The 17,153-nt window shown below is 34.5% G+C and overlaps 1 protein-coding gene across 1 annotated transcript in view; it reads right to left on the bottom strand.

Moving 5' to 3' along the window:
• Positions 1-324: 324 nt before the first annotated feature.
• LOC124373224 (gamma-tubulin complex component 6) overlaps positions 325-17,153 on the bottom strand; it is a 57,738-nt gene continuing 40,909 nt past the window's right edge. Inside the window, exons 12-14 of the mRNA XM_046831620.1 lie at positions 9,831-11,283; positions 8,244-8,416; positions 325-1,380 (exon numbers count right to left, since the gene is read on the bottom strand). Of these exons, the coding sequence (XP_046687576.1) occupies positions 1,083-1,380; positions 8,244-8,416; positions 9,831-11,283 (1,924 nt within the window). The 3' untranslated portion in view covers positions 325-1,082. The remainder of the gene's footprint in view (positions 1,381-8,243; positions 8,417-9,830; positions 11,284-17,153) is intronic.

Raw genomic sequence — 17,153 nt, 5'->3', positions numbered from 1 at the left:
GTTTGATTTTGGCATGATTTTTTGTTTACATTTGTGCATGTTTACCTGAATGTTTTGGGATTGATAGCTGAAGAGGGCAATACCAGTTCTTGAAGTATTATATTTCTGTTGTAAGACAACAATAGGAAATGTTTGTGATATCTTTATCATGTTGAGCATACAAAAGTATACTGATATCATTTTTATACTATCATAAATTTGTTTATTACTGCAAAAACTGAGTTAGTTCCAATATCAAAGATGGTAGTTATATATGTCAATAATGTTAAAATATTCCAATATCTGAAATGAAGAAAAAATAATGGGAAGACATTAAAATTCATCTTGCATAATAACATTGTTTCTTTTTAATGAGAGCACAAAAAAACAATTTACCCACCAATTAATTTGTTGATACAGTCATAACTGTTTATTTAACTTAGAATTTCCTAAAGTAAATATATTTTACTCAAACCTGTTGCACTTATATTTCGTATACAAATAGAAGTAATCAATATAAAACAATATTGAATTACTTAAAGAAGTCTGTTGTTTGTTGAGTGGACCTTCACACCTTTTTTGATTTACTTTACAGAGGTAAGAACATTCAATGTGTATTATAAAAATAATTTAAATCAATAATATACATTTGGAAATAAAATAGTTTACAAACAGATTAATGTACAAATATCCTGATTGGAGTATTTTAAAAATACTGTTTTATTATAACTAAACTTAAAAAAAACATTTATAAATACAATTTATTAAAAACAAAACCTGTACAGCCTAATATTAAATTACTTTTATGCTAAACTTTTAGTAGTTTACACATGCATTAATACTGTTATCTTGATGATATATCACAATTTTACAGGAGCAACTCTCTAGTTTCTTTTTTTTAGAGAGATCCTGTAGTAGTTACATGACAAGCAATTTATGAGAAACTATAAAGTATAAAAAAATGAATATTACTTAACAGTTAATATTGACAGGTAATTAATTCTTACACTCTAAACATTATACATTACTCAATACAAAAATATATATTTTTCAAACAGACCAAACAATTTTAGAAAAAGATTTGACTAGACTTAAAGAGGTTTTCAGACACTGCTATAGAAGCTGTTGGCAGAGAGCAAAGTGAGCAATTGCACAAGATGAGGCTGGTAGCCGCTACCCACGAGACGGTCCAGATACTGGTACAGGAACCGTGACAGCCGCAGAAAATTGTCCATCTGGTGGGAGAGGCGGGGGAAGCCGGAATGTGTGTACTGCGGGGTAGAAGTGGCTGAGTCTTGGATCCACTCCCCACTCCTAAGTATCTCGTGAAATGTCAAGATCACTCCTAACAGTTCCACCAGATTGCTGTTCACAGTGCGTGACCGCTTGTTCAGCAAACACCTGTTAGTTCAAAATTGTAAATCAATTCCAGCAATACATTTTAACCGGTTACATTCGATATTACTCAATGAATGCAAAAGGTTAATTAATGCAAATTATTAATACTGTTTGAAGAACTCTTATAATAACAGCACAGAAATCAGAGAATCTTGTTTCATAATTTGCAATTAATGTTGATTTTAAAATGCCCCAAATCTCTTTTCCACATACATTTTTAAAGTGATTCATGTTCCCTGATTGAAGAGAGTAAAGCCTAATGTTGAGTCCTAAATAAATTACAAGTTTCAACACAATTTCTCAAAAAATGACACCTAATCCAAAAAGTAAGAAGTAAAACGGGAATAGTTACAGATTAATAGCATAGTTCTATTCAAGGACATAACAAGTCACACTTAGGTTCCTTCCAGTTCATAGTAGAATCAATTTCCACTCTGATTGAGGTAGCGCAAAATATGTTGAGCAGCAGTGTGAGAGCTTGCATTGTCATGATGAAGAATGAATCACCTCTTCCAAATAAGACGAGAATATAGTTTTCGTAATTTCTCCAATAACTTCTGACAAACAAATGGTTGTGTACCATTCAGAGTTGACCATCTTTCATTGCCTTGATGCCACTGTTGCCACATGACTGATAATGCCAAAGAAAACAGACAAACACTTGGTTTGACGTGCTTCTTCCGCTAACAAATTTTGTTAGATTTGGCTCACCTTGAAAGACCCACACAGTTGATTGTGGTTTTGTTTTCGGGGTCATATACATATATCCATGATTCATCACCTGTCCAGATGTTATAAACAGCTTTTGATGCACCACTAGTAAACTTTTTCAACATTTTAATGTCCAATTGACACAAGCCTTCTTTTGACCATTGTTCACATTATGTGGGATCCAACGGGAACAAATATTTTACAGCCAAATGATCATGTAGTACCTTGTTGAACTAGCAGGGTTCACTTCTGGCTGGTTTATACCTTCCAGTTGAACCCACACTGGACACAGCAATAACCGATGTGTCACTTAAACCTGGGCAACCTTATGGATTCACTAACCACAAATATCGAGATTCTGGGGCATAAGGGTAATTCAATATGTCTAGTCTACTGCGGGAGATGACTGTTGGAGTTGGTGGAGTTTGTTCCCTAAGAGTCAAAGGTTCTTGTTAGCTTAGATATAAGAGTGAAGAGTGTGCCACCCCGTGCCTGCTTTGATAGGAGAGACTTGGCTTTCTTTGACTCAGAGTTGGCTTTCCCTTCTTCCTCTACCTCCAACCTAATCCATCCAGAATATACTGTCACTCTGGAACAGCGCAAAGATCCTTATAGGATTAGGTGCAATTTCTAAGCTTCTTGTCCTAAGAGAAAAAAAATCTTTTTGATGCTAGTCCAGTGGTTAATTTCAGTGGGAACGCAAGGGAACGGCGTTCCCTTACCTCCCAAGAGTGCCGGAACGCAAGGGAACGCTTTTAAAACTACGAGTACAAGTTTTAGTTAAAAAAAATTGTAGGTAGGATCAATATTATGCTATGCTTTGTTTGCGAGTGACTCGTAAGCAGATAGTAAGCGCCCGTACAAGCAGTTGTGAGCTGTGCTATGATGAGTCTTGCACGGAATCAGGCAGGAGGAAGGTGACGGGCGAGTCATCCTAGTTCGCGCATGCGCGGCTGCGCCTCAATAACAAAGCAATACCCACCCCACCCCCTTCCTTTCCCCCTCCATTCCTTCACCGCGCCACCGCCCCAGTGATCACAAGTGTGTTGACTAGTTGACTTGACCTTGGTGTGTTTCGCGTTTAAGTTACAAGTTGCATCGCATCCCATCACGCTTAAGTTCGTTTTTGAGGTGCAGGTCGTTGATTGTGTTCGTGTTTATGCTTATTAGTGCTGGTGCAGCTAAATAGTTTCCTAATTGACTATGACTACCAGAAAAATTGTTGATTTCTTTAAACCTAACCCTAAGAAACAAAAAGGTTATGCGAATAATGAGAACTGCAGTTCGGAAGCATTGACTACAACTTCAATTGTTGATCAAGATAAAAAAGAAGACGCAATCGGGATCAATGAGGATAATTGCGATTACCATTCCCCTTCGACTTCCTCGTCGGTCAAAATAGTATCCAGGTTGGTGGGTTTGGGATCTGATGCAGACGAAGCTAAGGTTAGTAATGAAAATAATGATTTTGTTAATAGGGGTGAACAGCCAGTTTGTTGGTCTGAAGAACAAATTGTTGAATTTAAAGCTAAAAATCCATGGTTAATTGTGAACAGAGAACTAGGTCGCAACGTTTGCCGTAGTGTGAGTACTCTAGGTGCAGAGAAAATGAAGGGCCTAAAGATTAGCGAAGAGTGGGTTTTAGGAACTGTTACCGCTTATGGAAACAATAAAAAAGACCAGCAATCCTCTCTTAGGAAAAAGATATTTTTACACCGTGGGTCTCGAGCTCATTCTTTAGCTGAAAAAATACTCATTGAAGCTAAGAAAGATACAATGAAAAAAGCTGTTGCTTCTATGCATAAAGAGCAGCAGATTGTAACTGAGCGCATTTTCCGCACGGCTTATAAGCAAGCTAAACTAAATAGGCCATTTTTTGAGTTTGAAACTGAAATTGATCTTCAAATAATGAATGGCTTAGATATGGGGCGAATCCTACATTCAAATGTTGCTTGCTCCAATATAATTCATCATATTTCTGATGAAATGAAATCAGACTTGATAAATGGCCTAATCAAGTCAGACTCTAAATTTTCCCTGCTTTTGGATGAAGCCACTTCAGTTTCAAACAAAAATGCTTTGGTGGTTTATATCAGAACTGTTCTAAAGGGAATGCAAAACCCTATGACAGTGTTCTTAACACTTTTTGAGCTAAATAGCACAACATCAGCTGGTATATTACAAGAACTTTTAAATCAGTTACAAGCATTAGGTCTAAGCTTTGAATTCATGAAAGACCATATGATTGCTCTAACTTGTGATGGTGCTTCAGTGCTACTAGGCAAGAAATCTGGCCTTGCTATACAGCTTACTGAAACGTTCCCCAACTTGTTCATTTGGCATTGTTTGAACCATCGTTTAGAGCTTGCCGTGCACGATTCCATAGAAGAAGTAGCTGGAATCAATCATTTTAAGATATTCATGGATAAAATTAGAAACATGTTTAGTTGTTCACCGAAAAACAGCAGGGAGTTGGCAGAAGTTGCTAAAGGACTAGAGGAGCAAATGTTGAAAATCGGCCGTGTTTTAGATACTCGTTGGGTAGCCTCCAGCTTAATGGCGGTGAAAGCAGTTTGGACAGATTTTAAAGCTTTGTACAATCATTTCATTGAAGCATCTGAAGACAAACAAAGGGACTCGAAGCAACGTTCAACTTACAAAGGGCTTTGTAGTACATTATCTTCTACAACTTTTGTACACAACCTGGCATTGATGTTCGATGCTCTAGAAGAGTTATCGGATTTGTCCTTACAGCTTCAAAAATCAAGCCTCAACCTTATCCAAGCCCACAGTGATGTAACACTGTTAATCAAAGTGTTTGAAAACCGAGTTGAAAACATGGGTAGACAGACGTTCAGTGGAAGCTAAAATTGCTATTGACGATTTGATGTTTCAAGATGTTAAACTTTGTGTAAGATCCAAGATACCCAGTATTCCAGAAAAACAGTTCTATCGGAGCCTCGCTAACAACTTGACTTCAAGGTTGCTATCATCATCTTCAAATGCGGCTGAACACTACACCAAAATCATGAATGACATCAAAGTGATCCACCCCATGTATTGGCCAAAAGACTTATCCATCACCTACGGAGAATGTGAGATCCAGCGAATCTGCGATAGATTTAAGATTAGCAGCTCTCAGGATATAATTAGAGACTTCAGACACTTCAAGCAGGGACTGAAGCCTATGTTAAGTGGAGAGAAACCTACTATTCTAGAGCAACCGCCGTCGTTTAAGAAACTGATTTCCATCATAAATAGTATTGCAGTGTCTAGTGCTGAATGTGAACGTGGGTTTTCTGCAATGAATCTAATTATGTCTCCTCTTAGATCTTCACTCTACATTAGCACTGTTTGCGATTTATTGCGGATCAGGCTCCTAGGACCTCCTGTGGCTAGATACAATCCCGAGCGACACGTCAAAACCTGGCTGGCGAAGGGACACCATTCTGCACTTGACACCAAGTCAAAACAACGAGGGCAGAAAACTTACCATGAAGACAGCATTGCATTGTGGGAACTTTTTTCCTAAATCTGTTTTTTAAATATCTTTTAGAATTTCAGAACATTAAGTTTTCATTAAAATAACTAGCCTATGCCTAACTTATAGTTGTGTTCTGAACTCAAGTTTCTGAGTTCTTTTTTGTACTTACAGTTAGTTTTGTGTATTGTTGTTTTGTTTCTTTTGTAGTTTTCACTTTAAAATATTAACAAACAACTAAAACTAAGTTTACCAACAGTCTTGGCATTGCCTTACAATATTATACTACAAATCCGTACATATTTGTTATAATAACTAATAAGCAAATAAAATAATCAACCTTAACTTTTTAAAACTACACTAAATTTAAAAAAATGAAACCGTGTTACTCCACTCTGTGTGTCATTTATTTTGTGTGTAATTAAACGCTTCCTTTTCCTTTCCAAGAAGTTGGTTTATTTTGAATGTATTAATATTGTTTTGTACCCATAAGGTATGCAATTTTTTTGTAAAATATGCAAACTTGTAAAAAAGCTGTTATATTAACAAACATCCATTTAAATATTAATATGTATTATTATTACTACTGTAATGTGTATAAATAAAACTGTGAATAAGGCTCAATTTGTTTTTATTTTACCATTCATTAAAAAATTAATATTGGCAAGCTTCATTGATTCAAACAAAATGGTCAATGAAATCAAACCAAATATTTCTGGGAAATTTAAAGTAGGCAACAAGGTGTTAATGGAGTAGAGTAGAGTAGAGAGTAAACTCAATAATTTAAATTCATGTTTTTATTTTCTTACATCCTAATCAAGCACCTTAAAGAAAATAAACAGCATTAAAATATCACTTGGTATTTTATAAAAATGAATGTATTATTATGTCTGGGTGGCCTAAAAACAAAGGTTTACAGTTATAATTTTCAAAAGTTTTCCTGGGTGAGGGCCCCCCTCCTTCCTGGGGTGTATTCCATACCCACCGGTCTGAGCTTCCCGCTTTAAGAGTTCCCACACCTAAAATTTTAGAAATTAAGCACTGTGCTAGTCATAATGATATGCACAAAGATGCCTCAATCTCACGGTATGTCACATAACGATCTTGTTTAATCCTTTGACCACTGTAGATTGTGCAGCCAGCAGAGCTAATTGCACCGAGTTTTTCTTAGCTGAACTTGCTCAGACGCGGCGGTACTGAGATCGTTTCATTCATCTCTGGTAACCATATATGTCATATGTTATATGTATATATTATATATATATATATATATAAAACTATTTTTTTTGCTTTTGTTAATTATTTTCTGCAGTATTTAGATTTGCCCTAAAAAAAATCGTTGAAAGTGTATTAGCCGATTTTGATCAGGATTTAAATATGATAGTTTATTCCACAGTTATTTTAATATAGGACAATTTTAGAATACAATTCTAGAAAGTTTTTAGTTCATGGTATTCTGAAAAACATGGAACAACACATAAAGCGACGTCGCAACTCTCACATATGTAGCAGGATTCAAGTCTTGTTTTTTTCTGCCAACCCACCTTCTCCTCTTACCAGCCCCCCCTACGCCACACAAGATCTTGCTCCGACTCCCAGCCAATTAGAACACACATCAGACATCTGATTGGTATGGTAAAATAGCTCACAAGACTTTGCCAGAGCCGATAGCGTGGTGCGAAAATACTCAACAGTAGCTATGATGGCAAATGCTCTGCCTGAGAGTTTACTCGTCTACAAGGATCAAAGTGTTAATCATTTTCAGCACAGCATTGGTATTTTCAGGCCGACAGATTTTGGATGCCCTTCATGGATTTTATTCTGGAGTAAACAATGATCATGTTCGAATTCTTTATACCAACATTTTACAGTGCTGGTGAAGCTTCATTACTATATCATGTATTAAGTTCATTGATGCACTCTTCTTGTAATAATTTACATTGAAAGTTATGAAAAATCACTGAATGGAATTTTTTTTTTACTAGTGTCAGCACTATTCAATTAACTGGAAACAACACTAATTGCACTCAAATGACAAAATGTTGTGGTTGAGGTTATATTCAACAATGTAAAGTTTATACAGACAGGAAAAGACAGCTAATGCCCGGAAAAGGTCAGTGTTGCTAAGACTGTTAATATAAATAGCAAACCTCATACAATATAAACAGTATCTTTTTAAGGGCTACAACTTGATCCCCATCTCCCTATTCCCCAGTTCTTTCGATTACCACATGTTACACAATATCTCAAAATGGATGGCCAGAGAGAGATATTGTTCAAAGGAGGATTAAATTATGAAAATAATTTACTGACTTTAACTGATCCTATTATTCGGTGGAGATTAAAAAAGTACTTTAACACAAAATGATGTGTATAATCCTGAAAAGAAACTATTATAAAACATAAATATGATTAATTCGGATAAATTAAATATTTTAAATTTTACACAGACTTCTGAAACAATCTATGTAGTAATCAGGTTCATAGTGCACTCTCACTAACAATTACAGCTACACATGCAAGATTTATTACTGTATTATTATAACATTGTTGTATTGATACTACTAACATACAGCACATCAGCCCATGACTAAACCTTGTCATGTTGTGTATTACAACATTAATTCTGCTTTATTACAAATACTATTTGTACATATAAAATCTTCTTTCTTACCTGAAAAGCAACATTTTGATGTACTTTACATGTGCAGCATAAATATCATTTAAAGATTTTACTTTCCGAAAATCTTCTTTAAAGTGAAACCAGGATTCCTCTAAAACCACAGCTGTCACATAGTTCTTGAGTGTTGTTACAAAATGTGTCATTATATGACGGTATAACTGGACCTGTCATAAAAAACACCATTTAGTCTTATAACATATAAACTTTAATTAAGATTAAAAATTACTTGAAAATCTTATTATAATATTGTATACTGTATTTTTTTCTTACTATGTATACAAATCAACCGCAATAATTAATGAAAGTTATTTGATTCTTAAATACAATGTGATGAGCCTGTAAATCAGTGCCAGCTCAAAATATATTTGCCCATGTTAGATTACTCAAGAACACCCATTCTCACCAGGCCACCATTTCCTCTTTTAACCAATTTAACAAACTAATCTGTCCCACTATTGTAATTGTTGCTTATAAAGAAAATATAATAAGTTTCCATATAGCCTTCCATGTTCCAGATATACTTCTGCACTGCCTTGTGTTTACACCCAATTGTTTTGAGGACAATTTATTGACTGTCAAAAAGTAGACCGTATTGGTATAACAGGCATGGTAGACACGCAGTGTGAGCAGAGGTGCAATGAAAATGTCAGTTGAGTGCCTAGAGGGCACCTAATAGTACAGATGCTCGTTGACTGCCATTATCTGTTGGCTATCTTCATGTGAAGGCGAATTAACACAGCTAAACGCAGCAACTTGTATGAGAGGTAACGTGAAGTGACCCATCACTGGTATTATTTGCACTATTACAGCCTGTTATTATAGCTCCTCTCCACACACAGTCTTTGTAGGGAGTATATTCTTTATTAGTAATCTATAAGTCAAACCGAAGAACTACTATGTAATACAGTATAATGTGTAATACATGACCTCATGTGAGACAAAACAAAAAGTGGTATGAAGGCTGAGGCCTTAAGTGTAATACATTATTCTATTAGTGCGTTATGAGATTTTTAATATTTATATAATTCAGCTGATTCAATCTGCATCTAAAATAATAAATGTCGGTTATACAAAATGATACACTGCATGACATAGAGTCTTCTATGTCACTTCTAAAAAATAGTCCTTTATAAAAAGTAAAAAGCAATATTTGAAATTAAACTGATAAAATATATGTAAATAATTAATAAATAACATTACAAGTTAAATAATTAACAAATAACGTTACAAGTGATATGAAATTTGAAGATAACATGGGTATTTTCTAGATACAATATTTTGTGGTATCAACAGTATCCTTAGTTCCCACCAATTATGTACTTACTAGCCCTTTTTACTGCATCTCTTATTGAAAAAGGTATTTAAGTCTAGCACAAGATCAATTTGATCCTGAAGGCTATATTCCCAGCTATATGATTGGTCAATATATGCTAACTCATATGAATGCTTTCATATGATCTAATATGTATCACACAACAGGTGCATGAAGCATCCAGATAAAAATTGTCCATTTGTAATCTCATTACAAGATTTGACTTTTGACTAAGAAAACATTACATAAAAAAACTCAACACAAACCTGCCTGAACTGCCAGCTATCACTAAGTCTTTTATCTTTTAGTAGATAGATATCTTGCTCAAGTGCCCAAGATGTTCTTTGTAATTGCATTAAGAATGTGAACACCTTATCGCATTTGATGATTGCTTCTTCAGTGATGATTATGTTGAGTGGCCAATGTGTTCTGTATCTCAGGGACAGGCAGTCCAGTCCTCTTGGGTCAATCAGGCGAAAAGCAAGGGGTATCTCATTCTCTCGCACCAAAAATGACAACCTGTCAGTAAATTCCTCATCTATATTGGTTCCTATGGAGAGTCGAAGGATGGAGTTGAGTCTCATCATGTTAAGTAAACCAAGAGGATACTGAACAACTTGCATTTCAGAAAATATGCTCTTTGTCATGTTACGGCTAAATTCACCTTCCAACAGAAAAATATATTTTCTGATGCATTCCAGGTGTTTGAGCAAATGATGTTCATTCAAAAATAATCTTAATACAGCCTTATTAGCAAGGTCTAGTTGAGTGGAAAGAGGAAACAACACTGACATGTGAAGATTTTGATATAGAGTTGTCATATCAATTTCATCTACATTCAATTCACTTTTAGACTCAACATTAAATAAATTTTTATTCTGATCTGTGTGTGCTGAGATATCTTTAGAAACTGAGTTTACAATACTTGAGGATAGTGATTTATCATCAGTTGGTCTCTCAAGAGGAAGATTAGATATTATCTCAACACTTCCAGTTTCATCCTTAATATTCTTTGGACAGCTTGCGTTAACAGTTTCATCATTTTTATCAGTATTAACTGTTTTTACTGAAACATCCTTTGCTTCTAAATCATCCTTCTGATCTTGTTCCTTAACTTCAGAGGACTCTTTTGATTCAAGTTCGTTTCTAAGCCCAAATCTATTCTTGTAACTTTTCACTTCACCAGTAAGAATGTTATAGTCACTGAACATGTTTCGCTCTTTAAATTTAGAAGCTGCCTGTCTTGCCTGATCAGCCACATCTAAAGCTATCAGCCATTCTCTATTTTCCTCTTCTAGTATGTTAGCCACAGAGGGTTGATTTTCTGTCACTGATGTCAATTCCAATTCAAATTTATGATGAGTTTCATTTTGTTCCTCACTAATAATTACGTTTGAAGACAGCTCACTATTGACAACTGGCTTACGAGAGCTCTCATCAGGTGGTATACTGAAATCTCCACTCCCAAACATTACACATTTCAACTGGTTGTTTGGTTCTCTCAATTCGTTTGAAGAATCTTGCTTTTCACCTGTTACTGCTTGATACTCTGTTTCCTCTAATACAACATTACTTTCAAAATGCTCCATCTCCTGTTTTTTGTTTAAGAACTCAACCCTTCTATCATGGAGCTCTGCCCTTTTTATTTTCCACTCTGCTCTTTCTCTTCTCCTATCCGCTGCTTTAGATATGGCTGAGTAGTACTGCATCAGCTTTTCCCTAAAACATATGAAATAATAAATGTTAAAGTTACTTTTTACAAAATATTGTTTTAAACAAACATAACAAATTAATATTTAAAATATTTAAGTTGAAAAATTGAATAGTTAAAGTGTTAACAATCTTACAGCTAAATTTAACATTAAAAAATATTTTCCAAGCCCAAAATCGATTGCACCATCCTTTGCTCTCAATGGTCAGCACTGTTAGCTGACACAATTTCTTCATCCTTCACAGCTGTCCATTCACAATTTTTACATTATGTGTTTCCTGGGGAAATGCCAGAAAGAAACAGCAATGGTCAACTCGAGAGGACATTTTGATAAATGCAACTAACTGAGACACAGAATTATCGCTGACCATCAACTGTACAAGTTTTCAAAATATTTCTAGACATTTAAAATAAAATATTCATTGCAACTGGTTAGTGCCAAGATTTAATTTTTATGGTGTACTCAATATATCATTACTACCACTATTATACTACTGGTATGAAGGAAACAGAATTTTTATGGACATTTGCCATCATTCAGTGATACAAAAAATCAGTAACACGACATTTCAAGATCTGCAATCTGATCTCTTCTTCAGGTAAATAACTAACCAAACACATAACTACAAACTAGGTTAAAATAAACAAATCATACCAGAGCGTTGTGACACGCGTAAGTCAGGAACTACAACCATCATGTTGTGTATCAACTTCACTAACTCTAAAACATGCACTTAATAAAAAAAACTAAACACAACACTAATTACTAAAACTAAACTACAGAATACAGGTCACAATAGGTCTGCATTCATCAACCAACCATCTTTTTAAGTAGTAGGTAATACTTTTAACTATACATTTCAGCAAATATTAAGAAGTATGGAGTGCTCGGTCAGTACTGTAATGCAGATATGAAAGACAAAGTTATCTAATTTTTACTAAATATTTAAAGACTGTTATAAAACCCATTTTTGCTGTCTTTGATAGAAGTAGGCTTTTCAGACCTGTTTCTATATATATATATATTTTCTTGATCGGAGAAACAAGGCAAAGTCAACTATGGCACAAAAAAATAAGAAGACCGAAGTAAATTACAAAGCCACAAATATACACCAATTGTGCAATTTTCTTTATCATGACAACAAGGCAAACTCAATATGGGTGCCAGAAATACAACTCATTAGAACCAGAAGTGCTAATGCATATGAAAAGCCTACAAAATTGTGTGCAAAGCTGTGGGTAACTGCTATTTATTTATAAAACACTTATATCCTATGTTTGAACAGTATTTGTAGTGCCATTAAGTTTCTGCACCTGATCTACCAGGACAGATTCAGTTATAATGTCCAAAAACAAAAGGATTTGTTGAATAATTTGGTAAATGCAATTATTTTTAAATAATAACAATGGCCGTGGAATGTTAAAAAAAATTAATTAAAGAACTAAATTATGGATTTTATAATAATCTGAATTACTAGACAAATTTTGTTCTATGTAAAGAAAAATTAAATTTGTATTCATTTTAAAAGCAAATACTTTTTTGTAATTTTTCGTGAATCCGTATTTACTTTATTGCCCATTTTATATTTGAGAAAATTAGATTTCGTTCAAAATTTTAAACAATTGTTAATTCAATATACTTTGTTGTAAAATACAAGAATTTAGAAAAAAATAATTTTTAGCAAATAACTGTAGGTGTACAAAACCCCTACATTGACTGCGGCAGACACCTTAAAGTGCACAGAGTTTGAGATTAGTTGGTCTCACTCAGTATAGTGCTGCAATGAAGGTTTTAAATATGTTGTTTTATTTAATACAAATAATAAAAGTACACAATTTTCCAATGTAAATTTATATTTTTGTGAGGTCTTTTGAAATTAAAGATTTTATCTTCAGACAACTCAAAAAAAATATGAATTTACATTGGAAAATCATGTACTTTTTATTAGATGCATTAAAGTTAAAATAATTTCCTATTGCTCCAAGAACATTCATGTTATTTTATAGTTAAATATTTTCCTCCTGTAGTCTTACAACATTAAATAGCATTAGGCCTTTTACAGGCTTAGAAATAACAGACTAACTGAACTAACTATCAATGACTTCCTGATCAGATCACCCTGTGCACATTACAGCCGTCACATTTCCACTAAGGTGAATTGTTGATTCATCACTGAATATAACTTGATAACAAAAATAACTTCATAGTCGTAAAACACCATTTTATCTTCAAAGTTGGCATGTGAACTATATTCTGCATAGATTTTGTAAATTATAAGGATACGTTTTGTCTTCTAATAATTATTCACAAAATGATACTAAAATTGCTAATTCACTACTGAATAGAATAGATTTCTTGTATATGCATGAAAGACTCTCACTTGTTTGATACTTTTTTCAGTCACTCTTGGTCGACCTGAACTCATTCTTTGACAAAGGCGTTTAGTGTTTTCAAACTAATGATATATACTATGTGTTACTTTTTTACTTTATACTGTTATTTTTTACTAAAAGTGCCACATGTTAAAATTTCATATAATTGTACACAAGTTCACTTGTACTTGTTGTAAACTTTTATTTATTCTATTTTCTCATTGCCATCATGGTTACCCATAAGACCAACGTAAAAATATTCACTAATGCTCAGCCAAATCCCCTGGAGCGACATGCACCCTCAAACTCAAGTTGCAACATTTTTAATCTACAGGTCAGTTTATTGTTGAGATATCGTGCGGACAGTCCCAATTTAGCTATGCCACAGCATGCACACTTAATAAAGTGGCACGTCTCTGTATATTTTTGCTATTGACTTGAAAATATTTTACTTCCTTAAAACAAATGAAATACTTTGACAGTAATATGTGCATTATAAACCACAAAATAGTGAACAGCTTTGCATTTTAAAGAAATTTATACAACACAAAAAAATACAAGAAAGAAGCTAACAGAAAAGTTATAAACTGTTCAACATTATTGGCTCAAAAATCATCATATCAATTGGGATAAAGCTAAAATAATACAATGGTAACCTCATTTCTTTATAATTAAATTAATTGAGGCTTCATAAATTAAACTAGCAGACTAATCACTCAAGTCAGTTGAAATTAGGCTGCTTTGGTTGCCAATTCTGAAAACTGAACTAAAAATGAAACCTAAAGAATCAAACAGAATACATTTCTCTAATAAATCAATGTGGAGACACTGTATGTTTTTGAGAAGTTCATTGACAATTAACCAATAAAACAAGGGTTCAACCCGTTCCCTGATTTGCTGTCCTCTGGTTTCTGTAGCGATGATCACTATTTACAATTGGAAATTGTAAATTGTCAGTGGTAAGTTGTTATGAGCAAACCTACAGCAGTTTTAGTAATAAGTGATTTTTTATTAACCTTCTAGTTGAGAGCCATTTTTTCCCCTTACTATATTCGTGACTCTGGGTTCTGAATACCCACATTTTACATTTTATTTCATAAAAAGTATTTTATATTACTTTTAATATTTATGTCTGGTTATGGGATGATCATAGAAAGTAAGGACTTCAATAGACACACAGAATAAAACTTATATATGATACATGGATTATCTCTCCATTTTACCGTAAAACTAACATGACATGTTTTTTATGTTATATTAAACCTGGAAATTAAATAACTGCTAATATTTACTTTATAAACAAACATAGCGCAATAGGATAAGAAAAACATTTTTTGCAGATTCCAGTTTTTATGTTATTTTTTACTTACACTAAACTTCAGGGTGCAAAGCAGCAATAGAATTTATTTTATGTGCATCCATTGCAAATTAAATTCTTACATTGCTGTCAAACAATGTTTATTTCCTGTCTTATTTTACCATGACAGGTATAGCACATCTTCCTATTAGACTTTTCTTTGATTTTTACAGTTTGGGATAGCTCTTGTTTAGGCATTTCCATTTCTAAATCATGGCAAATGCCCAGCAGTTCAGTATTTGCAAATTTTCAGTTTCTTCATCACTTAAAACACCATTACTCTTTATCTGAAGAACTACTAAACTACTCACAAATAGTCTACTTCGTCTACTTGGCTACTTTGATGACTACTTGAAACAGAACCAATCTCTTATTTGGTGCTTCTTATAATTAGATCTATCTTGTAATTCATTTTCGCATTGCTCAGTTTCACCCTATTCTCTATCTTCTACTTCTATGACTATGCTGTTGTTAATACTTCATTTTGTTTCCTCTAACTGTCACTTCTTCTTGTTCTGAATCTCCTGAGGATCCTAAACTTAATTTCTCTTAGTTTGTACTTTTTTTACTAAATGTTTTATTTTAATTAATTTAGGACTTCCAAAAATGTATAATGTGTATTAATGTTTATTTAACATATTACCACTAGTAACAGTTTAAAATACCTAGGAACTCTTTATATTAACACTATGACTAAAGATACATCATACTGAGGTGTCCTATATAGGTACCAATAGGATAATGTGGACCCTTGGATGTATACATAGCTTTATTTAGAAGTTGGCTTAAGATCTCAACAGCAATAAACCATCATATGTATAAGAGAAAATTATACATTCTTGCTATACAAAATTAGCTGGAGATAAGTTTTCTATCCTTGCAGATACTATGAATATACAAGGTCCAATCAAAAAGTATCCGACCTCGTCGTGTATCGTGGCTTCTGCTGCCAATAATGAGATAAGATTTGTTGCGACAATAGTTCCTACTATGATAAGGAAAGGTACAAAGTCTTATCTTGATCCCCCGACTGGTTCGCCGGAGACGGGTCAGTATGTACTGATAAGTCAAGTGCGCGTATCGGTTTTCTCTAACTGTGAAGATGACGGAAAAAGTGGAACAACGTTATTGCATTAAATTTTGCGTGAAACTCGGAGAAAAACAAAGTGAGACCATTCGGAAAATTCAGCTAGCATTCGAAAATGAGGCAATGAGTGTTACGCAGATTAAAGAGTGGTATAACCGTTTCAAAAGTGGTCGAACCTCAGCAGAAAGTGACGCGCGTTCGGGCCGACCAAAAACAAGTCGAACTCCGGAAATCATCGAGAAAGCAAAAGTTTTGATCTGTGAAAATCGTCGAATGACTGTGGAGGAAGTAAGTACTGAGTTAGATGTCAGTTTCAGATCAGCTGAAGCAATTTTAACGGATGACTTGGGATTGCGCCGGGTAGCCGCAAAATTTGTGCCAAAATTGCTGACAGACGAGCAGAAGCAACGGCGATTGGATGTTGTCGAGGACATGCTGCAATGTTGTGAGGATGATGCGGACTTTTTGACATCGATAATAACTGGAGACGAAAGTTGGGTCTATGGATATGACCCTGAGACCAAATTTCAGTCATCACAATGGCAGTCTCCCCAGGATCCTCGGCCAAAAAAAGCAAGGCAAGTTCGAAGCAATGTCAAAGTGATGCTTACTGTTTTTTTTCGACCACCGTGGAGTTGTGCACCATGAATATGCCCCTGAGGGTCAAACTGTGAATGCACAGTACTATTTAAGTGTCCAACGTCGTCTCCGAGATGCGATTCGCCACAAAAGACCTGACTTGTGGGCGTCTCAAAATTGGCGGCTACACCACGACAATGCGCCAGCTCATTCTTCCCAGCTCGTTCAAACTTTTTTGGTGAAACACGGCACTCCGCAAGTTCCTCAGCCTCCGTACTCTCCAGATATGGCTCCATGCGATTTTTGGCTCTTCCCCCACCTCAAAAAACCATTGAAAGGCACCAGATTTGAAAGTCGAGAAGCAATTATGAAAAAAACGACGGCTGATCTCATGGCGATGCCGAAAAGTGATTTTCAAGACTGCTTCCAGAAGTGGAAACGTCGCTGGAATCGTTGTGTTGCTTCTCAGGGTGCTTATTTTG

This window comes from Homalodisca vitripennis, chromosome 1 (assembly GCF_021130785.1).
Source record: "Homalodisca vitripennis isolate AUS2020 chromosome 1, UT_GWSS_2.1, whole genome shotgun sequence".
Taxonomy (NCBI): Eukaryota; Metazoa; Arthropoda; class Insecta; order Hemiptera; family Cicadellidae; genus Homalodisca; species Homalodisca vitripennis.
This window is presented reverse-complemented; position numbering and strand designations above follow the sequence as displayed.